The 21,360-nt window shown below is 36.1% G+C and overlaps 1 protein-coding gene across 1 annotated transcript in view; it reads left to right on the top strand.

Annotated features, from left to right (window-relative positions):
• The first annotated feature begins 3,853 nt into the window (after positions 1–3,853).
• ASXL2 (ASXL transcriptional regulator 2) overlaps positions 3,854–21,360 on the top strand; it is a 145,379-nt gene continuing 127,872 nt past the window's right edge. Inside the window, exon 1 of the mRNA XM_051976344.1 lies at positions 3,854–7,590. Within this exon, the coding sequence (XP_051832304.1) occupies positions 7,534–7,590 (57 nt within the window). The 5' untranslated portion in view covers positions 3,854–7,533. The remainder of the gene's footprint in view (positions 7,591–21,360) is intronic.

Genomic DNA, 21,360 nt, shown 5'->3' on the forward strand with positions numbered 1-21,360 from the left:
TCCCTGACTTCTCAAGGAGGTGAGAACCCCCCAAAAAAGGTGATCATGCCTTCCCTGACACCTCAGGAAGGAAGATGAAAACACCAAAGGAAATAGGAAATCAAATCAGATTAACGGGTTTCTGAAGGGGCTCACTTGAAACAGGTACACATAAATTCATCAATATGGGCCAGAACTTTGAAACAGATATACATGGTATACATAAATCTATCAATATAGGAGGCATTACACATAATTTACATAAGCACACAGTAATATAACACAGGCTAATAGTAATGTAACAAATAACATGAATCAACATGAAAATTTAAGTACTGCAATAGTCTCATCAACAATTTTTCATCTCAAGAAATCCAATGATTCTTGCAATTACATAAAATACATAAGCACATAGCAATATAACACAGGCTAGTAGTAATGTAACAAATAACATGAATCAACCTGAGAATTTACACATGTCCATAAATCCTAGAAATAGTCCATAAGGAATCCATTGTCCATTAGTTCATGTGCCAGGAATCCAATAGTTCCTGTAAGCTCTGAAGTACTGCAAAAGTCTCATCAACAATTTTTCATCTTAAGGAATCCAATGATTTTTGCTGGTTTTTCAAGAACTAAAACAGTCTCATCTTGTGTTAGGAAATCCAATGATTCCTGAAGATTTTAAAAGTTCTTTTAAAGTCATATCGTCAGTCATCTGATTCCTTCTCTACCTGTGGAAATATAAGCAGACCTTCTTCCCCAAGCAGTTAACCTATCTAATTCCCTTCTATTTACCACTTTGGGGATTTCTCCTCATCATTTGGTAATTACATTGGAGCTGTTTGCACTGGATATTGTCTTGTTGTCTTAAAAGGCCTGTATTCTCTCCAACTGTAATCCTGATTGCTTTTCTGTTGGTTGATGACATCAGAGTCCTGAATTTCTAAAGTCTCTCTGGGTGTAACCTCAGCTGCTATCATGCCCCACCTATCTTTTGATTGATACTTTGGAGCTGGGCCCTCCTTCTCATTTCTCTGGGCCAATCTACATTTAGAGGCCCAGTGAAAGCCTAGGTTACATTTTGGACATGCGGTTTTGGGTTTTCTCTCACCCTGTCTTCTCACTCTGTCTCCATTTCTACATCGGGCTCTTAAGCTGTCCAACTTTTCCACAGTGAAAACATCGATGAATTTCTCTAGAAGTCCCTTGCCAAGAGGGACCCTGTCTTCCCATATTCATCATAGTTTGGGCATAATAAGCATTTGTGCCCACTGTGGCACAGCGTCTTATGATCTCCTCTAAAGGAGCATCTTTGTCTAGCCCCCATATAATTTTTTTGCAAACCTCATTGGCATTTTCCTTAGCCAAATGTCTAGTCATTATTTCTGTGGCAGCATTATCTCCAATGGTTCTTATTATATCTGTTTGCAAACATTCCACAAAATCTGCAAAAGGTTCATTGGGACCTCGCTCTATTTTTGTAAAAGCTTTACTTCCATCTTACTGTCCAGGGAGAAAATTCCAAGCTTTATTGCAGCCTTAGAAATTTGCTCATACACTGTTATGGGATAATAAATCTGTTGTGAACTCTCTGCATACTGACCTTCACCAGCTAGTTGGTCAAAAACAACTTGTACAATAGCTCCTGTTTGCCTATTGCGTTGGGCTTGAATCCTACATAATTCATGAAACTCTGAAAGCCACAACAAATTTTGTTTAGGTTCTAGACATGTCTTAGCTATGGATTTCCAGTCATTCGGGGTTAAGATTTCATAAGACAAATTATCTAGTAACATCTTCACATAAGAGGATGTAGCCCCCTTTCTCAAATCTTTAATTTTTCCAAATTAAAAGGAGTGTATTTTCTCTCTTTTTGACCTGAAGAGTCGAGCTTTTCAATAACAGGATGTGCATTTATAAAATCAGATATATCTTCTCCTTCATTTTTTGCCTTAATTAATGCCTCTTCTAATCTTGTCATATTCTGCTTCACAGGAGACGATGATTGTGTTTCTGCCTCTCTCCCTCCCCCTTCTTCCTCCACCCATGAAGGATTAATTGAGGGGGGGAAGGTCATGAGATGTGGAATGACCTAATTCCTCCTGCTGTGAAGTATCATATTCAGAATTGTACTTAACTCCATTCTTATCTGATTCTTGCTCCTTTTCACCTAGTATAGTTGGCACCTCTCCCTGCGCTGTTTCTTCTTTTTCCTTATTTTAATACTTAAAAAATTTACAAAAACCAGTTGTACTAAATTATATGTATTAAGTATGTCTTTGGAAATTGAGTTAGGCCCATTTTTATTATAGAATTGACAAAGATCCTCTCCTACCAATTTCCACTCGTTTAGATCTAATTCCTTTTCCAGAGAGAAACAAGGACATATGTGCTTTACAGTTTGTAAATCTGCTGTAAATTTATAATTAAACCTTGGCTTTCCATAACTTTGACAATGCTCTCTAAACATTTTCCTTGAACAGAAACAGAAGGCTGTTTTCTAAATATCTGTCCCATCTTAGCTGAAATTCTACTTTAACTCTTTTAACAAAATTTCTTTGCTGCACTCACCCTAATTTCTGGGTCAAGAAGACTTTTCCACTGGATCAGGATCAGAGACTTTTCCACTTGAATCAGGATTGGAGCCCCATGTTGGGTGCTACAATGTGGTGTTCTTGTTCCTTCTTTAAAATATATAATAAATATGATGGTTCTCTCTGGGAGCGAGAGCAAGTTTCTTGGGGGAGGTTTTCTGGGGCCAGTCTTAGTATCAGTTCAGATCAATAATTACCCCAAAATGCAACCAGCTGGTAAAAATACAAATGTTTATTTCTCCTTCCAGGTCTTGTCTCTTTCCTTGAGTTCAGATAGCTAGATTCTTAGAGGCCTTCTGGAGTCTTGGTTCTGAGAGCTCTCACCTGCCTTCTCTGGCTTCTGAATCTCCCCGACTCGTAGCTTCTTCCTCTGAAAACTCTTCTCTTCATGTAATTTGGCAGAATTCTGTCTGAGAACCTCTGTCTGTATCTTATATATGAAAGAGAAGAATTGTGGGATACAAGAGAGAGGGATTATGGGTTTTCTCCCATAGTGCTCTCTGGCCCTAAGAGCTTCAAGGGAGGTGTGAATTCACAAAGTTACAAAGTTTACTTTGTGAATCCCCCATACTTGTGAACTCCAATGAGTAAAGGTGTGAACACAAGCATTGTATCAATTAATTCTACTTAGTATCTTGTTTCAGGTTCTGGCCCAAAACATCTTCTTGTAAGATCAGATCAATAATCTATCAACTCTAATGAGTTAGCAGTTTGTAAAGATTCCAACAAGGCTGATGACTGTTCCTGGCTCCGTTCACTTAAATCTAATTTAAGAACAACCTAAGACAGCATCCTTTTGTTGTCATTAGTCCTCCTCAAGAATGACCAAAAAAAAAAAAAAAAAAACAACAATATAAGCATCAGGGAAGGAAACAGTACAAAGGGAGAAATTAATAAAGTGGGTGTGGTGAATAAGAGGAGCATATTAGTGGGAATAATATACTGGAGAGAATAGGAAGGGATGGGATCAAGGGCATATTTCAGGTAGCAATTGTGAGAAAGGGCAGCATTTCAGGAATGAAAGACATTTGCAAAGGCAAAAAGGTAGGGATGGAATGTTGTGAAGAGAAACAGCAAGTAGACTAAAGCACAGGGTCCATAGAATCTCTATCCTATTTTACAAGTTCTGATGACTCCTTATTGTGCCTAAGGCAAAATAAAAATTCCTCTAGTATTTAAGCCCTAAACTTGACTCTAATCTCTCTAGACCAATATAGTCTTGAGAAATGAAATAGCTGGGCTTACAGGAAATGGAACACTTGTCCTTCCCTGACTTGTGTCAAGATGTATTATTTGAACTCAATTTAGTCCTAGGGGAAACTTGCTTTAATTTGGAGGATTAAGTTTCACATTGTCACTTTTCAATTGATTATGTTCCCCACCCCAGCTCTTGGGATGATTTTAGTTGTGGCCATTTATAGCCAATGAAATCTAGAGGTACCTCAAATGGGAAGAAATGAAAACAACAATAACAAAAAAACCCTAACTTGTTATGAATTAAATATGGCATGGATAATTTATGCTTATACACAGAAGATATGCTAAATATATAGAACCCCCAGGTGTACATTAGCAGAACAGGATTAAGTATCTTGATATAACTATTGGTAGCATTTGCTGGAAAAATGATAATTAAACTGCACAAATTAGATTATTCACATTGTGGAATTGCATTCACATTGCATGTCTGTTCTGTCCAGTCACTCCATTTCAAAACTCAGTATTCTCTGACCTTCAGACTTAGCTGTTTCCATGGTCAATTAATCCTTCTTGCACCTGCTTCAATCATAGTGAAATGCTCTGGTAGCCACCATATATGTTGTTCTAATGGATGTTGTCTATCATGACCTCTGGACCTCTGTGGATCATGACACAGGCCTCTGGCTTTTTGAACTCACTATATTACCTCCTAGAAACATACATGTCCAGGTTGCTACTTGGTTATTTTCTCAGAGAAGAAAACACAGAAGAGGTAGAGATGTCTAGGAGTATAAATACAACTCCTCTAGTTGTAGCCCCCAGAACTAGTTGCCATGTTAGCAAAATCACTGTGACAGTGGTAAACAGTAGTCTGCCTGCATCTATTTCTGCTAGATTTCATCTTTCATGTTGTTTGAATTATGTTCCTTTTCTGTAATCTAATTACATTATTCTAATATTCCAAACTTTTTGGTGGTACCCCATTGTCTTTCAAATAAAATTTAAATTTCTCAATATGCGGGTTAAACCCTTTGTTGTTATTTCAGTCTTGTCTGACTCTCCTTGATCCCATTTGGGGTTTTCTTGATGAAGATAATGGAGTGGTTTGGCATGTCCTTCTCCATCTCATTTTACAGAGAACAATAATAAGGCAAACAGGAATAAGTGGTTAAATTATTAAGTATTTGAGGTCAAATTTGAACTCAGTTCCTCCTGACTCCAGGACAGGTGCTCTATCCAATGTACCACCTACATACCTGCCAAGCCCTTTATCCTCACTCCAAGCCCTTCTTTTCCAGCTTTATTTCATATTTTTCCTCTTGGGATACTTTGTACTGCCATGAACTATGACTACTTATCATTTTCTCATATTGTTTTGCCCTCACCCTAAATATCTGAAACAGACTTCACATTCGTAATACTCTTCTCCTACCTCTGCCTACTGAGTCTTTTTCTTCCTATGAGACTATAGGTCTTAGGCTCAACTCCTCCAGAATGTCTTCTATGATTTCTCTATTCACAAATGGTCCTGCCCTAACATATCCTTTCTTTTGATCGTTCATACGTACAAGATCATTTGCAGTTAGCATGGTGTTGGGGTTTTTGAAGTCAAAAGGCCTGAATTCAATTCCAATTTTGACATGTTGTGTGATCCTTAGATAGATCACTAGACCTAACTTACCCATAGTTTCCCTGATCTGGAAAACTGGCACAATAAGTGTATCATTTACCTGGTTATTGTGAGTCAAGTGCTTTGTACAGCTTAAACCATGGCTGTGCGCTTACTTTGATTCTCTGACAGTTCAGTGATCTCACTGAAATTGAAGGGATCGAGTCTTTTGAGCTCTATCTACATAATTGTAAGATACTTTGGATATAAGTGAAAGAACAGGGGATGGAATGTAGTCTCCCAATTCTTCAAGTCCTACTTATGTTTTTTTTTTTTTTTTTTAACCAACTGCTGTGTCAAAAAGTTGGTGTTATCAGTCAAGTCCCTTGATAGTGTCTAGCAACAGAAAATTTAACATTTAACAGGGTAGCTAATGCTTTACTCCTAAGTTCTTTTACTACTATTTTCTTTACAAAGAAATTACTTTGTATCTATTTTGTATTTATATTTAGTTGTTTGTACATATTGTTTTCCCTCATGATCTATAAACTATTTGAGGGCAGAGACTGTTTCATTTTTGACTTTGTAACTGCACATCTAGGACTGTTTGTCACAAAGTAGGTATTTAGTTATAACTAATTCATAGTTGCCCATCCTGTGTAACTCTTGTTTCTTTTATCATTGAATGGTTACCAATAGAGCATAAGATTATATACACAGTTGGTTCTTTATGTTTATTGACTTGAATAGAGTAAGACTACTACACTATAATTTAATTTCAAAGAAATTATACTGGGCCTAAAATATAAAACTTCAACAGTTGAGAAGCTGTTCTAAATTTCAGCATTATTACTTAGTGTTTTGTTAAGTTTGGCTCATTATATCAAGTCAGGAGTGGCTCTTTTGGAGACTGTGCTAGTGAGCTTTGAAAAGTGGATGAATTTACAGTAAAAGGGCTTGTATTTAAATCCCATCTCCACCTCATAGGGTCACAGGCAGCTGGAAGGCTCAGTGGAGCCTGAAGTACTGAAGTCTGCAACACTTGAGTACAAAGATGGCCTCAGATATGCACTAGTCCTGTGACCCTGGGCAAGTCACTTAACCTGTTTAGAAAACCCTATGGACCTCGAGGTCACAAGGAGTGGGATACGGCTGAACAAAGCAGGTGGGTCACTGACAAGGACCATAAAACTCTGAAGTTTAGAGCAATCAAGTGGCTTACTTAAGATCACAGCGAATGACAATCAAGATTCGAACCCAGGTTTTTTATGTCCAAATACATCACATTTTTCTCACTGCTATCTTTGTGACTTTGGACAAATTGTTTCACCTTTCTAGGCCTGTTTCCTCATCTGTGTATTGAAAGGAGTTAGATAATCTCTGAGGTTTGCTGCAGCTCTAACTCTATAATTCTCTGATTGGGTCGCCCTTCCTCGGGAGGTGTCATCGCTCTCAGATACTTTCTGACATTGGCCACGGCTCCTGCCACAAGTTCAGCCACCCCTAAATATTTGCGGATTGACTAACTTCCGCAGACACATTTCCGGTTTCTGCGTGTGCGACGTAGGGCAGGATGCTACTGTCTATAAGGCCGCGCTGCCAGGCGCATGCTCGAGAGCAGAGGTCGTGGGGTCGGCGAGGGGCGGGGACAGGAAAGGGATGAGGTCGCTGCCGCCTTTTAGAGCTCTAAACGTGTAGCCCCCCTCGCTCCCCTTCTTTGCCTCCTCCCCTCCGGTGCCGGAACCGCGCGTGCGCGTGGGGTCCTTACAGTAGGGGACGGGCCGCGCGGGAGTGGTCACATGACCGCAGCGGCCGTCCGTACAGTAAGAGTCCAATATGGCAGCAGCAGCGGCGGCGGCGGCAGCAGCAGCAGCAGCAGCAGCAGCAACAGTAGTAGTAGTAGCAGTGGCAACGGCAGCCAGAGGACTGGCTGCCCCCTAGACTCCGGCTCGCGGCCCCTCTCACTGCTGCTCCTCCTCCCTCGGCCAGGGCTCTTCTTCGGCTCCACTTCCCCCTTTCTTCCTCCTTTCCCAGCACAGCAGGGAAAGCCGTGCAGGCGGGCGGGCAAGCGAGCGAGCTAGCTAGCGGTGAGAGGGCGGGCGGCCGGACCCCGGACACGGGAACCTCTCAGCCAATCTAAGCCCCGACATGAGGGAAAAGGGCCGTAGGAAGAAGGGCAGGACCTGGGCGGAGGCCGCCAAGACGGTGAGAGGCGGGGAAGGAAGGACGGGGGAGGCCGGGCGGAGCCCAAGAGGGAGGGAGGGACCGGCGGCGGGGGGGAGGGCGGCCGCCGGCCGGAGGGACGCCCCGCACCAGCTGAGGAGCCTAAAAAACTGCGCGCGGCCCCCGGCGGCCGTTAATATGGACTCCGGGAGCGTTGCCGGGACTCAGGCCTAGGCTCGGGCAGTGGGGTCGGTACCCTGGACGCGGGCAGACGTGACCCTCTCTTGGTCTTGGGAAGAAGTTGGCGGCCGGCGCCTCCCACTCCGTTCCTTCTCGGTGTGCGCTGCCGGGTATCTTGCAAGAAGCGGGTGGAGAAGCCTGATGTTTATGTCCGGCTCGGGGAAGCCGGGATGCGGCTACCGGACACCCGGTTGGGCCGGTGGCATCCAACCCCGCCATGCAGTTCCTGGGCCCTGCTTTAATTTCTGCTCGGGAAGCCGGCCCTGGGTCAAGGCTCTTTGTTTTGGGCTGTTGTCTGAACGGAAAGTGCGGGCGGTGTTTAGAAACGAAGTAACAGGTGGGACTTGGGGAGTATTTTTTCTGTTTCCGTAGAGACCTGCCGTGATCTGGGCAGCAGTGCATGGTGGGACCTGTAGTTTACTTGTACTGCGCCTCTCTATTGAAGAGGATGGGGCCCTAAGGTTTGCTTGCGGGAATTCCTGAAAAGGAACAGGAGTTGAGTCTTGTTGGCATTACATTAAAAAAATGAAGGATTTCTTCATCCTAGAGGTGAATTAAGAATATTGTAGGATTTATTATGAAAATACTGATGATCTCGCCCAGTTCAAAATAAAAATTCAAGGCGTGTTTATATTGGACTTGAAACTTTAAATGAAAGTGAAGTCCATTACATCACTGTGGGTGTAACTGTAAACCAGTCCTCAGCATCATTTCAGAATTAGGAAGTGAGAAAGAGAAGAGGTCCGGTATACCTTAAAAAATGTAAGCAAATATTCAGTAAACATCAAGGAATATATAAAAGTGAAAAAAAAAACTAGTTTTGTGAAAAATATATGTGAAAATATATTCACTTAAATTACATTCACTTATACTAAAAAATATAAAAGTGGAAAAAATAGCACTGCGGCTTAGTACAGTATCTGCACTTAATAGTTAATAAGACACCTAATAAATGTGGAATAATTGATAAACAGGTAACTTGGAAAAAGTATGAATGTACTATTTGTAATGTGTCATTTACAGACTTTGTTCTTGTGATATACACTATTCTAGAAGAGTGGGAAAATATTAATAAAAATGAAGACAATGCCATCCTGTAACATTTGTAAATTACTTTCTTTGCAGTCATAATGGCGGTGGTACTTTTCCTTCTAAAATAGAAAACAAAATTTGTAGCTTTCTTACACACAAGTGTAAGAAAGTTTCCTCTTATTCCCCTAGTAGCTATTTTCTACAAGTTTATTAAATGTTCCCTTAATAACTTGACTTTTAAATGTCTATCAAATATACATAGTTGCTTGGGACATTAAAAAAAAAGGTTAGTGTATTTTTGTTACAACAAAATCCATTTTCTCTTACACTCTTGAATGGAAAGCCACATTTTAATTTATTAGTTAAAAATGGCTACTTTGCAATTCTTGGTAGAAATTGCATTGTAGCTTTGAGATGAAAGTGTTAATTTTCTGTGCTTAAAAGATTTAAATATTTGAAAAAAGTTAGTACTGATGAAACATTTCCTTGATAGACTGACAAAAGGGACATTAACTAGTAGAATAAGGATAGCATTCTCATTTTCAAAGGCAAAAATATTTAATCTGGCCATTTATAAATATATTTTCTCCTGGAGTTAAAATAGAAAAAAATAGTAGTTAAGCTGTGTACTTTGACTAAACTTAAAATTAGAGTATAGGTCTGAGTCAGATTAGAGTTCAAAGGGTTTAGCTTTATTAACTCTTGAGACTGTTATCCTAATTTGAGTCAAAACACAAACACAACACTTAACTGAATTCAACAAACATTTGTTAAATACTATATCTGTCATCTCCATTGCTTAGCACAATATCTTGCATGTATTCTTGCTGCAGTACTAGAGTGCATTCAGGGCCCTGTTCTAGGCATTAAATTTGCAAATATGAAAAAGACTGTCTCTGCCCTTAAGGAATTGATAGTTTACTTTGGTCAAGCGATGCCATATCTATACATACAAGTATAATATAAGGCAGAATGAGAGATCACTTTATGGATCATTATCTTTCTCACTTTTAGTCTATCTCCTTTAAACATGATTTACTAGTCTTTAAAAATTATCTCTTCAAAAAGAATTGGAGTTGTCTCTCACTTCTACCCTTGGATTTTTCTTTTTTTTAATGGTAGCATAGAACCCTTTATTCATATGGGATTTTTGTACATTAAGTGCCAAAGTATATTATCAAAATTCTATATTGAATGGAACTGAATCGTCTGAAGAAACATTAACAAAATCAAACTGGTATGTAATATAATTCATGGGAGTTTAAATTCAGCTTTGAATCCATCTCTTCCAAGTTCTTTCCATCAGTCCTGATGCTATCAAAGAGGGCTTAATGTTGACTAATAATTTGAGAAAAGAAAACATTCCAGAATTTGTCATTTTGCTTCACTTCAATTTCTCAAGAAGCATAGGTGACTATAGATCCTTTTACTAGTTAAGTTACCTTCCTCTAATTTCTTACCATCCACTCATTCCTTAGTCCCTTGTAATTTGACTTCCATTCATCTCTCAACTGAAAATGCTTTCTCAAAGTCATAATTGATCTCAGTTTCCAATTCATTTGTCTTTTCTCAGTCCTTGTTTGACCCTTTTGAGCATTGGACACTGTGGTTATGCTTTTCTAGATACTTTTCTCCTTTGGTTTCTGTGATTCTGCTTTTTTCTATTTTTTTCTAGTTCATTATTGTCTTCCAACCCAAGTGTGGGTGTAGTTCAAGTCTCTGCTCTAGTTCCTTTTCTCACTTTATTTCTTCCCTTTGGTGATTCCACCTGTTGAAATGACAATCAAATCGCTGTTTCCTAATCTTCAATTTTTTCAGTATTTATTAGATTGATGTCTGTTTATGTTTATTATATCCAAACTGAATACTTGTCTTATCCTGCAAAAAACTTGTTGCCCCCTCCCAAATTCCCAGTTTCAGTTATTGCCATCAACTCTTTGTTGCTTAGGCTCAAAATTCTATCTTTCATTCCTGCTTTTCCAACAATTCTTATAGTCATTAGCCAAGTATTAATTGAATTTGTCTTTGCAGTAGATCTAGGATCAGTTTTTAATCACCTCACTACCATTATTGCCACTCCCTAAGCTGTTGTAATAGTTTTCTAATTGGTTTTCCATTTCCACTCATTCTCCCATCTTTCCTATCACATTGGCATTCCCTTCATATAGCAGCCAAAATAAGATGATATCAATTCCTTGTCCTCTAGACTCAAATCTTCCAATAACTTTTTAATGCCTTGAGGAATCTGGCATTTAAGGCCTTCTACTGTATGGCTCCTAGCTTCTTTTCTAGTTTTATCTTTCACAATTTTTCTTAATACATACCATTCAGCCAAACTAGAATACTAGCTATTCCCTGAATTTAACATACCTTCTCCTGCTTCTGCATATGGTCAGTCTTCCATCTCTGGAATAAATTCTTTTCCTGGTTAAAAATTTTTCAAGGCTCAACTCAAATGCCATCTGCTTGATGTTTCCCATCCTTCCCCCATGCTCTAGCCGTTTTTTTTTTTTCTCCCCTTTTCTGTTATTCATAGATCATATTGCCTTGATCTAGTCTTCTATCACATTCTAGCTTGTATTATATATACCTTGTCTTCATTTTTTTTAAAAAGTATGCTATAAGGAGAGTGATAGAAAAATCAAATTTTTGTCAGCCCTGGGAGCTAAAAGCCAGAAATCAAAGATACAGAATCAGGAGATTAAAAGTGTCATGTCACTTTTCTGCTTAATAATAGTCATGAGTTCCAGTTGTCTACAGAGTAAAGTTGAATTTCTCTGTTCAATAATGAAGGCCTTCAGTCTCTATCATTATTTTCTAGCCTTTTCATATTTTCCCTACAGTAACCTTGTCACCACACTTGGCTATTTCCTTTCACCTTCCCTCCTCCAAAAGGTTCACTTATCCCTCCAAGCTTTTGATCACACATGCCTGAAATGTCCTTAGTATTCAGCTTTAGAATTTCTGCCCATACTTTATAATAAAGCCTTACTCATATATTGTCTACCTGGTCTTCCTCAGCCTGAACATAATATTTTGCTTTCCTCTTTCTAATGATCTATACAAATTTCATGTATTAGAATTACTTGTTTTTCACTTAGAGTAGAGGTTGTATCATCTAAACTTCTCATCCTCCCCATCTCATAGTACAGTGTTCCATATTCAAGCATTAAATAAGTGTGATGGCAATCAGGTAGTATATTATAAAAAGAAGTTGTTTGGAAGAAATAGTTTGACCAATTTAGAAAAAAGATATGTAGAGAGCTACATCTTTAATATCGAACTTTTGAAGCCTCAAGTGATAAGGAAAGGTGATTTCTTAGAAAACTGATATAAAAACAAAAATTTGACAACTGAAAGAAACTTAAAATATCTCTCCAAAATAGTCGATACAATCTAATTCTCCAAACCCTAGTTAAGTAAAATTTAGGAAATTTTGAAGCTAAGATGGAAAGGGTTAGAAGATTTAAGTGTAAAGAATTTGTGAATGTAAAGGTTTTTAAAAAGAAGAGAGGTTCTGTGTATAGCCTTGCTATCTCATACACTTACGGATACAAAGTCTTAAATTCTTTTTCCCCTGATCTTCAATGCTATGCTGGAATCTGCAGGAACATTTCATGACTAGGAAATTTTGTTGCCCCTAATACAGTCATTCATTTCCATAGTCATAGAATTTTTTAATTGAAAGACACCTCAGAAGTCCAATCCAATTTGTGCCTGTAAAAGAACTCCATTTACAATGCACTGAATTGATGGTTTTAGACATTGCTTGAAGAACTTCAGTGAGAGCATACTCACTTGCCCCAGAGGTGGTCTGTACCATTTTTGTATAGCTCAGATTGTTAGGATTTTTCTTCTCATATCAAAATTTTGCCTTTTTGTGACTTCTACTTGCTTCTAATTTTCCCCTTGGTGCCAAATAGGGATAGTTTTAACTCTCTTCCACATGAGAACCATTGAGATACTTGACACTAATCAATATCCTTTTGAATCTCCTCTAGGTAAGACATTCCATATCTTCAGCTGATCAATAATATGAACTTAAGATTCTTTATTTACCTGGTTTCCCTCCTATTCATAATCCAGTTTATTAGTGTTTTGGGGATCTTTTTTAGACAAAAAACTGTCAAATTTTGCATTGTTCATCTTATATTTAGGAAATTGATTGATTGATTTTTTTTTTTTTTATGGGTATAAGATCTTACATTTCTACTTAGTAAAATTTGTCTTAATTCAATTGGGGCCATTATTCTATCCTGTCAGGACCTTTGGATACATTTATTCTCTGTGTTAGCTAACCCAACTTTGTGTCATTTGAAAATTTGACAAGCATGTAATCTTTGCTTTTATTTAAGTGATGGATAAACTTGTTCAGCAGCCTAGGACCAAGCATGGATCCCTGGGATACTCCTCTGGAACCCTTCATATTTGACGTTGAATGATTAATGGCTACTCTGACTGTATATTAGTCAGTTTTGAAACCCTGTAATTGTTCTGTCTAATAGCCAAGAGTCTATTTTTTTTTTCATGGTAAGCATGAGGTAATTTTTCAAATGGTTTGCTAAAGTCTAATTAAACTCTGACAACTTAGTAACCTTGACAAGAGAGAAAATGAAATTAGATTGATATGAGCCTCTTTTTTCTCAGTAGTATTTTATTTTTTGAAATACACATATAGTTTTCAATATTAATATTTGTAAGATTTTGTGTAAATTTTTTTCTCCCTCCTTCCCTTGCCTTCCCCCTCCCCAAGACAGTAAGCAGTTTGATAGATGTAAATGCATCTAAACACATTTTTATATTTGTCATGTTGTGCAAGAAAAATCAGACCCAAAGGGGAAAACCACAAGAAAGAAAAAGTAAACAATAAATAAAAGCAAAAGTATCATGCTTTGCTTTCTATTTAGTCTCCACAGTTCTCTCTTTGGATGCAGATGACATTTTCTATCCCAAGTCTTTGCTGAGAATAATTAAGTCTATCATGGTTGATCATCATATAATCATTCTATTACTGGGTACAGTGTTCTTTTGAATTTGCTCACTTCACTCAGTATCAGTTCACCTAAGTCTTTCCAGGGATATGAACCTTTTCTTAATACAGACACAATACTTTTTTTTTTTTTTTTTTAATATAGGTATATTAACTGAACTGTAAAATAACTATTAAAAAATCACTGCTACTACCTTTTATAGATCTTTACTAAAATGTAATCTTTAATGCATTTTAGAATTTGCTAAGGATTAAAGTAAAAATCATTGGTCTGTAGTTTGCAGAGTACATCTTTTATTTTTGAAAACTGGGACTTTGGCCCTTCGGTTCTTGTGGTACCTCTCCTGATTTCTGTTAAATTTTAAAGATCACTCATTGACTGCATAGTTCAGCACTCATCTGCCAGTATTCAAGGATGTCAATTTACCCTGACTGGGTGACTGATTTTTCACTAATTCAGTGGACCTACCATACCATGCTTTCTTAGTACTCTCTTCCTGTATTTGTTTGATACATTCCAATCCAGAGGTTCTCTTTTGAAGAGAAATACAAGCAAGATAAGATCTTGATAATTTTCTTTTTTTTTTTTTTTTTTTTTTTTTTGTCTCGGTTAATCTGTCCATTTTGAAATCGTTTTATTTTCTCTTCCCCATTATACCTTGGCCCCTTAACTGCTTTTCTTTCCATTGCTTTATTCATGTCTTTCTAAGCATTCCTGCATTCTTTATATTTCTTGTTTATTGTGGCAGAGTATTTTTCCTTTATGTAATTGTACCACAGTTTGTATGGTCAAACCACAGTCAATGACTATTTACTTTGTTTTTAGTTCTTTATTACAAAAATGCTGCTGTAGGTATTTTGGTATGTATGGGACTTTTCTAAAAATCGTTGATCTCTTTGGATATATGAGTCTTTAAAATCTAAATTGGAAAATGAAATTACTGGACATTGATTGTCCTAATACAGTTTCTATTATTTTTCTTCGTTGGAATTTTCACTAACAAGATAATGTGCTAGCTCATTCTTCCCTTCAGTTGCAGCCCAGCCTAGACACAGCTGTGCTTGGTGTCCCTCTACAGTGGAAGATTCTTCAGTATTCTCCTACACAGTTTTCAGACCCCCTGCACTGTTTGTGGGATGAAAGTTTCTGATACTGAGCCTCTCTCCTAAACCTACAAGACCCCAAAACTTGGTGGTTGATTCCAAAGTAGTCTCAAGGTGTTTTCACTTCACCCCATTTGGATCTTGGAGGTCAGGTCTTTCCTGGGATTTTCTTGGGTTGTTTTAAGAGAACTACTGCTTTACCTTAACTTTTGTTTATTTTGGCTCTTTTATGTTTTCTGAGGCAATTTCTGTCTTTTTCTAATGGAAGAAATTTGGAAAGGTAAAAGTTTTCTCACCTACTCAGTCATCTTCTCAGAATTTTTTCTGTATTTATAGTATTGTTCTTAGATTCTATGAATTTTCTTTTCAATTTATTTCATGTCACTCTGCTTAAGTTCATACAGGTATTACCAGTTTCTCTACATTATTTCTTCTTTTTTTTCCCAGTTATATTTAAAACAATTTTTTACATTTGTTTTTGAGTCTTTAGTTGTAGATTCTCTTCTTTATCCCTTGCCCCAGTTCCCATTAAGAAAACTCATGTAAGGTTATGCAAAACATTTCCATAAAAGTCATGTTGTGAAAGAAAACTTAGATCTCCCTCCTTTAAAAAAATCCTCAAGAAAAATAAAGTTAAAAAGAGAGAATATTCTTCAGTCTGTATTCAGACACACTCAGTTCTTTGTGTATCGAAAGGATTTTTTCATCATAAGTCTTTCAGAGTAGTCATGTTTCATTTTATTGCTGAAAATAGCAAAGTCATTTCCAAATGATCATCCCAGAAGATTGTGCTTACATTGTACATAGTACATTTTACTTTGCTTGAATTCATGAAGGACTTTCCAGATTTTTCTAAGAGCATCCTGTTCATCATTTCCCATAGAAAAATAATATTCCATCATAAATCACATACCACAATTTATTCAAGCCATTTCCCAATTGATTGATATCACCTCATTTTCCGAGGCTTTGCCCTGAAAAGAGAACTGCTATGGTTATTTTTTATACATAAATATTTACACTTCTATATATTTTTATATACTATATATATATATATATATATAGTCCTTTAGCTTTTTAAAAAAATCTTTTGTGATTCATGCCTAATAGTGCTATCGTTAGATCAAAGGATATGCATCTTCATCATGTCTTATAACAGGACTTTACTTCATTACATTTATATATGTCAGTTCTGAGTTGATGGGCACTGGGCATCCCCTTAGTTTCCCACTGTAAAAAAAAAATCATATAAATATTTTATGCATGTGGGTTATTTTCTTCTTTGCTTTTTTAGGGAGTATAGTTATAGAAGTGGTACTACTGAGTCAGGATGTATACATGATGATAATTTTTTGGGTATCATCTATTCATTCATTAAAAATTCATCAAGCATATACTACTCACTGTGCTAGAATTCCAGAATGGGTGGACCAATTAACCAACAGTTTATTAATGTACCTATTTTTCCATATACCTTCTAGCATTTGTCATTTTCTCCTTTTTGTCATTTGTGGTTGTCAGATATAATCTCAGAGTTGTTTTAATTTTGAATTCTTTTTTTGTCATCTAGAATATTTTTTTAAAAATGATTCTTCATAACTTGGATTTCTCCTGAAAACTATTTGTTCATATCCCTTGGCCATTTATCAGTTGGGGAATTTTATAATCTTATACATTTAAAACTCCAAATGTTAGAAATGACACTTTAATCAGTTTGTTGCAACGATTTTATCTCATTTGCCTGCTTCTTTTAAGATTCTAATTGTATTAATTTTGTTTCTGTAAAAACTTTTTAATTTTTATGTAATCAAGATAGCTTATTTTACTTTCTGGGATGTGTGTGTGTGTATATGTGTGTGTGAGAAGGATCTTTTTAAAATTTCTATAGTATTTTATTATTACATTTACTTATAAAGATAGTTTTCAGCATTCATCTTTGTAAGATTTTGAGTTCCAAGTTTTTTCCTCTTCCCTTCCTTATTCCTTCCCCAAGACAGCAAATTATCTTGTACAGTTATTTAGACCATATTCCATATTGTCAAAGAAAAATCAAAACAAAAGAGAAAAATCATGAGAAAGAAAACACAAACAAAAAGATGAAAATAATATGTTTCAATTCACATTCAGTCACCATGGTTCTCTTTATAGATGGGATTTTTCTATCCCAAGTCTATTGGAATTGTCTTGGGTCACTGTCTTGCTGAGAAGAATTAAGTCTATCATTATTGATCATTGCATAATTTTGCTGTTACTGTGTACAATATTCCCCTTTATTATACTCGCTTCACTCAGCATCACTTTATTTAAGTCTTTCCATTACTTGCTGTGTTGTAATTCTTTAGCATCAAGTTATTCTTCAGTGAAGTTTTCTTTTTAAGTAACTTATTAAAATTTTTATTTTATTTATTTACTGTAAAAATGTCTTTCTGTTCTAATACATGGTCAGTTTTCATTAGGTTGCCATGCACATGTATACACATAACCAGATGAATGTATATCTTATCTAGTCATTAATTCCCCAAATTCTATCTTATTTTCTAAAATTCTGTTCAAGTGTTTTATTTTCTATTTTTGAATTAAGTTTATCCAGTCCTGACAGGTGAATTGAGGTCTCTCATTATATGTAGTCTACTTCTCCCTATAATTCATTTAAGTGTTCCTTTAAGTATTTGGGTAGTGCTGTACCATTTGGTGCATATATTTAGTGTTAATGTTGATTTATTCTATGATATCTTTTAGGGAAATGTAGTTTCCTTGTGTATCTTTTTTAAAAGTTTTTATCAGTTTTTGTCATAGTTTGTAATCATGATTGTTATCCCTACCTTTTTCCCCCTAAGGCAATTGGGGTGAAGTGACTTGCTGAGAGCCATATATCTAAGGTCCTATTTTGAACTTGGGTCCTTTTGACTGACTGCAGTGCTTAATTGCTCTCCATGCCTCCTTTTTTTTTTTTAAATTTTATTTATTTTTATTATAGCTTTTTATTTACAAATATATGCATAGGTAATTTTTCAGCTTTGACAGTTGCAAGTTCTTTTGTTCCAACTTTTTTCCTTCTTCCTTCCATCCCTTCCCCCAGGTGGCAGGTTGACCAATCATGTTAAATATGTTAAAGTATAAGTTAAATAAAATATATGTATACATGTCCAAACAGTTATTTTGTTGTATAAAAAGAGTCGGACTTTGAAATAGTGTACAATTAGCCTATGAAGGAAATAAAAAATGCAGGCAGACAAAAATAGAGGGATTGGGAATTCTATGTAGTGGTTCATAGTCATCTCCCAGAGTTCTTTCCCTGAGTGTAGCTGGTGCAGTTCATTACTGCTCTATTGGAACTGATTTGGTTCATCTCATTGTTGAAGTGGGCCACGTCCATCAGAATTGATCATCATATAGTATTGTTGTTAATCATGCTCATTTCACTTAGCATCAGTTCATGTAAGTCTCTCCAGGCCTTTCTGAAATCATCCTGCTGGTCATTTCTTACAGAACAATAATATTCCATAATATTCATATATCACAATTTATCCAGCCATTCTCCAATTGATGGGTACCCACTCATTTTCCAGTTTCTGGCCACTACAAAGAGGGCTGCCATGAACATTCTTGCACATACAGGTCCCTTTCCCTTTTTAAAAATCTCTTTGGGATATAAGCCCAGTAGTAACACTGCTGGGTCAAAGGATATGCACAGTTTGATAGCTTTTTGAGCTTAATTCCAAATTGTTCTCCAGAATAGCTGGATGTATTCATAATTCCACCAAGAATGTATCAGTGTCCCAGTTTTCCCACATCTCCTCCAACCTTCCGCATTATCTTTCCCTGTCATTCTAGCCAATCTGACAGGTGTGTGGTGGCATCTCAGAGTTGTCTTAATTTGCATTTCTCTGATTAATAATGACTTAGAGCATCTTTTCATATGGCTAGAAATAGTTTCAATTTCTTCATCTGATAATTGTCTATTCGTATCTTTTGACTTTATCAATTGTATCAATTTATCAATTATAAGTTAGAGTCAATTCTCTATATATTTTGGAAATGAGCATGCCTGCCTTTTTAAACTGAAGCATAATAAATTTTACTTTAGCCTATTTTTAAAAACAATTTTATATATTTTTCTGTTCAAGTGTGTTTCTTAATACATTGTTGGATTCTAGTTTGTAATCCATTCTCATGTTCTTTTTTGTTTTATAGGTGAATTCATTCCATTCACCTTCAGTTATGCTTGGATTTCCTTCCGTCCTATTTTCATATATAATCAGTTCTGCTGTATCATTTGTTTTGAAAACTTATTTTTTTCAATGGATTTAATATATTGGAGAATATTTTAAGCATAATATAAATTTTTATTTTGCTTGTTTATAATTTCTTCTGTGAGATACAGTGGGGAAACCCCCCCAGAAAATTATACCATTTCACATTAACATTAATATAAGACATAACTCGTCTGATACTCATTTCCATAAGCAAACTTCATGTTTTTTCAAGGTAAGACATCATGTCTTCTGATGCAGTAGTAGCTATGGGCACCCTTCTTTATACCTTGACCAGAAGCTACTGCCAACTGAGTTTGTTTTTCATTTTGCAGGAGCACAGGCCTATCAGCCCAAGGTGGAGGACATTGCTGCCATTTATTGTAGTATTTTTTAAAACCACTTAATATGTATAAAACTGCAATTGTTTTTATTAGGTTCCTAATTTTTAAATGTCACTGAAGTTTGAGTGTTATGCTATCCCCATTTTTCATATAAGCCCTGTGGTTTTTATTATTTGATTTCTCATTGCTTTTTGGGAATGCATATATTGTGGTATAGCAGAACTGACTGTACTTTTCCTTTTTTCTTTATAAAGAAGAGAGTGGTGAAAGAGAGTTGAGCTCAGCATTAGTACTCTAGATTTGGTAGAACTCAACCTTAGCTTCTTAACCTATTTCCTTCTTTTCCCTTCATAGTTCTCTGATGAGTGAAATGTATTTCTGTACCCAAATTATTTGTGTCCGTGCATATGTATTCATTTCTTCTTTGATCATTTCAGATGAGAATGAGACTCACATTCCTTAGCTTCCAACCTTTTCTTTCCTGTTTGTATAAACAAAAAGTGCTACTTTGATCTTTTTTTTTTCCAAGGGAGTAGGGAGAGAGAGATGTTAAAGCTTATTAGTAGTCACATTGTTCCACCAACAATGCATTAGTAAACCTTTTCTTCTTACATCCTGGCCAATATTTGTTATTTTACTTTTTGTTACATTTGCCAATTTGAAGATTGCAAGTTAAAAATGTGGTTGTTTTTAATTTGAATTTTTCTTTATTAGTAATTTGTTGGATTTTTCATATTGTTGAAATTTTTTATTTCTCCTCTTGAAAAATGCCTGTTCATTTGTTTTTACTATTTTTTGATAATTGCTCTTTTTATATATTTGAATAAATCCCATTTTATATCTTGGATACCTTTTTTCAGCTAAATTTGCTGCATTGTTCCCTCCAACATCTTTTTCTGTTTCTTCCAATTCTAACTGCATTGATTCTGTTTGTGCAAATATTTCATAGTTTTATGTCATCAACAATGTCTGTTTGATTTTTATCCTCTTTGTTACTTGTTAGGTCAAGAATTCTTCCTCACCCCCAGTTCTGAAAGGTATTCCTTTTTCTGTTCCTCTGATGTGTTTATGGTGTAACTCTATAAATCTAAGTCTATTTGAAGTTTATTGTGATATCATGTGTGATATGCAATATTTGTAAACCTAATTTCCTCCATATTGTTTTGGTTTTTTGTCATAATGATCTTTATAGAATAATTACTTCTGTAACCTGTACTGTTACTTCCAGAAGGATTGTATAAATTTGTAATTGCAGCAGCAGTGAATGAGTATATATATTTTACTACAGCCTTGTGATCATTAAGTTTTGCTACATTTTTACATATTTTGGGGGATAAGACAAGATATTTCAATTTTTTCTCCCTGAGGCAATTGGGGTTAAGTGAATTGCCTAAGGCCACACAGCTAGGAAGTGTTAAGTGTCTGTGAATAGATTTGAATTTAGGTCCTCCTGACTTCAAGGCTGGTGCTCTATCCACTGCACCACCTAGCTGCCCTCTTTAAAAAAAATTTTAACTTCTCTTTGAGGAAAAATTTAAAGATGTTTATTAACAATTTGTTTTCCCTTTTGAGGATTGTTCACCTCCTCTGACCATTTACTGTTTGTGGAATGGGAAATAACATGAAATTTTAATTGCACTTTATATATTTTACTTTATTTTTACTGGACCTATGATTTTAAAAATCACTGTGAAGAGCTCCTGTATTTATTTTACTAATGCAAAGTAAATTTGTGGTGTTCATGTTTACTTAGAAACTGTAAGCTATGGAAATCAGGAAAAGTTTCCTATAGAGTAAGGGATCTTAATTTTTTTTATGTGTCATGGACCAAATTCTGGCTGTCAGGTGA

Source organism: Antechinus flavipes, chromosome 2, assembly GCF_016432865.1.
Source record: "Antechinus flavipes isolate AdamAnt ecotype Samford, QLD, Australia chromosome 2, AdamAnt_v2, whole genome shotgun sequence".
In the NCBI taxonomy this organism is placed as follows: Eukaryota; Metazoa; Chordata; class Mammalia; order Dasyuromorphia; family Dasyuridae; genus Antechinus; species Antechinus flavipes.